Raw genomic sequence first — 3,240 nt, 5'->3', positions numbered from 1 at the left:
CTCGTCTCCCCACCCCTTCCCTCTCTCCTCTCCGCACCCCTTCCCTCTCTCCTCTCCCCACCCCTTCCCTCTCTCCTCTCCCCATCTCTTGACTGCAGGGTGTTCTTCCAGCCCTGAGGCTTTCTGCAGGCCCTGTTGGAGGTTATAACAGAGCTAGTGCTAATGAAAGGAGGAGCTAGGAACATGCCCCTTTCCGGATCTCAGATGATTCAGGTCTAGGGTAACAATGAGGCCTTGAGACTATTCTGATAGACTCACGAGAGATTTCAGAATGCCGGGTGCTAGGCAGCACCTGTGGCTAGGGCCACAGGTCAGAACAACCATGTGACTCTGCTTCCTCTGAGCATCTTCTGAGGGCTCTTGTCATTGTGGGGCCAAGTGGAAAGTCTAGAGGACCAGAGGTTGGCTTGTCAGTGTGACAACTTCACTGCTGAAAAACCAACAGGGCCTTTAGTCTCAAGGGACCTGCACAACTCCAGGCGTCAGGGCTTGCTTGCTGCTCCCTCACCCATCCTCCTGGCTTCCTTGCACACGATGAGCCAGCTAACAATCTTCTCAGAGCAACATACAGACACAGGATTCAGTCAGCAGTTGAACCTGGGGCTTACCTGCAAGAGGTCTCGGAATTTGTTGGACACGGCGGCCAAGTCAGAAAGGCAGCTGTCAAACTTGGCCTGGGCCTGCTCCCCTCCAATGCCCTGGCTGAAGAGCTTGGTGCAATCACTCTAGGGGAGAACACTGCTGTAAGACCACCAAGCATGCGTGGGCCATGGGAGTGTGAGGAGAGGCACCAGCCAGTTTTACTCCTCCAGCCTTCTCTGGGTGTAGCTATGGCCTGTCAAGAGTCCTGGATGGGTTTCAGAAAACCTCGATTCTATCCTGGTGGCTATCCACTTGGCTCCCACTTCCCTCTCTGTAATATGGGGGGGTACCAGTGTTGGGGAAGTGAATAAGAAACAGAAATACCACGAAGTTTTTCCTATCTTTAGAGTCAGACATTCCTAGGTTCAAGTCCTGGCTCAGTCATGTATTAGTTGAGTGACCTTGGGCAAATGATTTAAAGTTTCTGAGCTTCAGTTTTCCTGTCTATAAAATGGGAACACCAATTCCTGCTCCTCATGTATGAGATGAAGCACAACATGCCTAGCTCAGTGCCTGGCACAGGAGACACTAGCTATTATTGCTATAGTTCCTCCTTTTATTTTCTTTTTTCCCACTTTTATATTTATTTACTTCTCTTTAAATTTTATTTAAATTTACCAAAAAACCACAAAAGCCAGTTTCTGCTTCTTAAATATTTTGGTCTGGCTACCAAAGGGAGATGGTCAAGATCATAGCCAATGTTTAAGGGCTTACTGTACACCGGGCTTTGTTCTAAGCATTTTGCTTTTATTACAGTACCAGGCTGGGCGAGATGGCTCATGCCAGTAATTCTAGCACTCTGGGAGGCCAAGGTGCAAGGACCACTTGAGGCCAGAGTTTAAGAACAGCAGGGAAACATAGTGAGAAGCCGTCTCCACAGAAAGTTAAAGAATTAGTTGGATGTAGTGTTGCACCCCTGCATCCCCAGCTACTCAGAAGGCTAAGGTGAGAGGATCCCTTGAGCCCAAGGGTTCAAGGCTGCAGAGAGCTATGACTGTGCCACTGCACTCCAGCTGGGGCAATAGAGTGAGACCAAAGTACCTATTCTGCTTAAAAACCAAACAAAATGAAAACCAAAAAACCCCCAGAACTACTGTAAGTTACTCTGACCTTCAGAAAAAAGAGTATCTCCTTTATGAAGTAGGTAAAATTATCCCCATTGTACAGATGAGGAAACTGAGGCACAGAAGTTAATAATTTATTCAAAGTCATGGCAATAAGTCATGAAAGGCTGAGCACGGTGGCTCACTATTGTAATCCTAGGACTTTGTGAGGCCAAGGTAGGAGGATCGCTGGAGCCCAGGAGTTCAAGACTAGCCTGGGCAACAAAGAGAGACCCTGTCTCTCTTTTTTTTTTTTGAGACAGAGTCTCACTTTGTCGCTCAGGCTGGAGTGCAGTGGCATGATCTTGGCTTACTGCAACCTCTGCCTCCCGGGTTCAAGCGATTCTCATGCCTCAGTCTCCCGAGTAGCTGGGATTACAGGTGTGCGCCACCACACCCAACTAATTTTTGTATTTTTAGTAGAGATGGGGTTTCACTATGTTGGCCAGGCTGGTCTCGAACTCCTGACCTCAGGTGATCCACCTGCCTTGGCCTCCCAAAGTGCTAGATTTACAGGTGTGAGCCACTGCGCCCAGCAGAGACCCGTCTTTTAACGTAGATAAATCATGGAGCTGGGACTCTAGGCCAGGTATTCTGACTCCAAAAATCGTGTTTTTGTTTTGTCTTGTTTTGTTTTTTTGAGACAGTCTCGCTCTGTCACCCAGGCTGGAGTGCAACGGCATGATCTTGGCTCACAGCAACCTCTGTCTCCCAGGTTCAAGTGATTCTCCCACCTCAGCTTCCAGAGTAGCAGGGATTACGGGCACCCACTATCATGCCCAGCTAATTACTGTATTTTTGTAGACACAGGGTTTCACCACGTTGGCCAGCCCGCCTGAGCCTCCCAAACTGCTGGGATTACAGGCGTGAACCACCGTGTCCAGCCCAGAATGCCTGTTGCTAATCACCACACTACAGCATAGGTGTAGAACTCTCCAGGGGGAACTGCTTGAAACTTGTGTTTTAGGTTGTCAGGAGCTGCCACATTTCTTGTAGCCTCCTTAGAAAGTTCATGCTGTTTTGGGTCCAGAGAGGAAGCAGAGTGGAAGAACTCAGAGGGACTCTTCTAGCAGACAGAGGCCCTTCACTCCCACAGTATTCCTGACACTTACTGTCTTCGAGCAGTCTTGTAACCTCCCCTGTAAGCTGAATGTCATGCCACCTGATCTGCCTATCTCAAAGGGCTGCTGATGGGGCTAAGTAAGAACATCTGTGAAATGCAAATCTAAGGGCGGCTGGGATTTATGGGAATAGGTTTTTCAGCTCTTTTACTTGGCTAATTCTATGAAAGTCATACGCTCGCGTATGAATTTCTAATATTTCCCCGAATTTTACTTCCAAAACCCAATAGACTCATGTTAAGGATAAGGTCAGAAATAGTCTAAAGTGCCATGACTTAAAAACAATGATGTCGGCTGGGTGTGGTGGCTCATGCCTGTAATCCCAGCACTTTGGGAGGCCGAGACAGGCAGATCACGAGGTCAAGAGATCGAGA

General features: G+C 48.4%; 1 protein-coding gene across 2 annotated transcripts in view; it reads right to left on the bottom strand.

The window, feature by feature from the left end:
• Nucleotides 1-3,240, bottom strand: part of COG4 (component of oligomeric golgi complex 4) — a 49,162-nt gene that overhangs the window by 2,727 nt on the left and 43,195 nt on the right. For both annotated transcript variants that reach the window (XM_011976771.1, XM_011976772.1), the window contains one exon: nucleotides 609-725. In XM_011976771.1, the coding sequence (XP_011832161.1) occupies nucleotides 609-725 (117 nt within the window). The remainder of the gene's footprint in view (nucleotides 1-608; nucleotides 726-3,240) is intronic.

Source organism: Mandrillus leucophaeus, unplaced genomic scaffold (assembly GCF_000951045.1).
Source record: "Mandrillus leucophaeus isolate KB7577 unplaced genomic scaffold, Mleu.le_1.0 Scaffold17, whole genome shotgun sequence".
NCBI classification, from domain to species: Eukaryota; Metazoa; Chordata; class Mammalia; order Primates; family Cercopithecidae; genus Mandrillus; species Mandrillus leucophaeus.
Note: the sequence above shows the minus strand (reverse complement) of the source record. Positions and strands in the feature narration are given on the sequence as shown.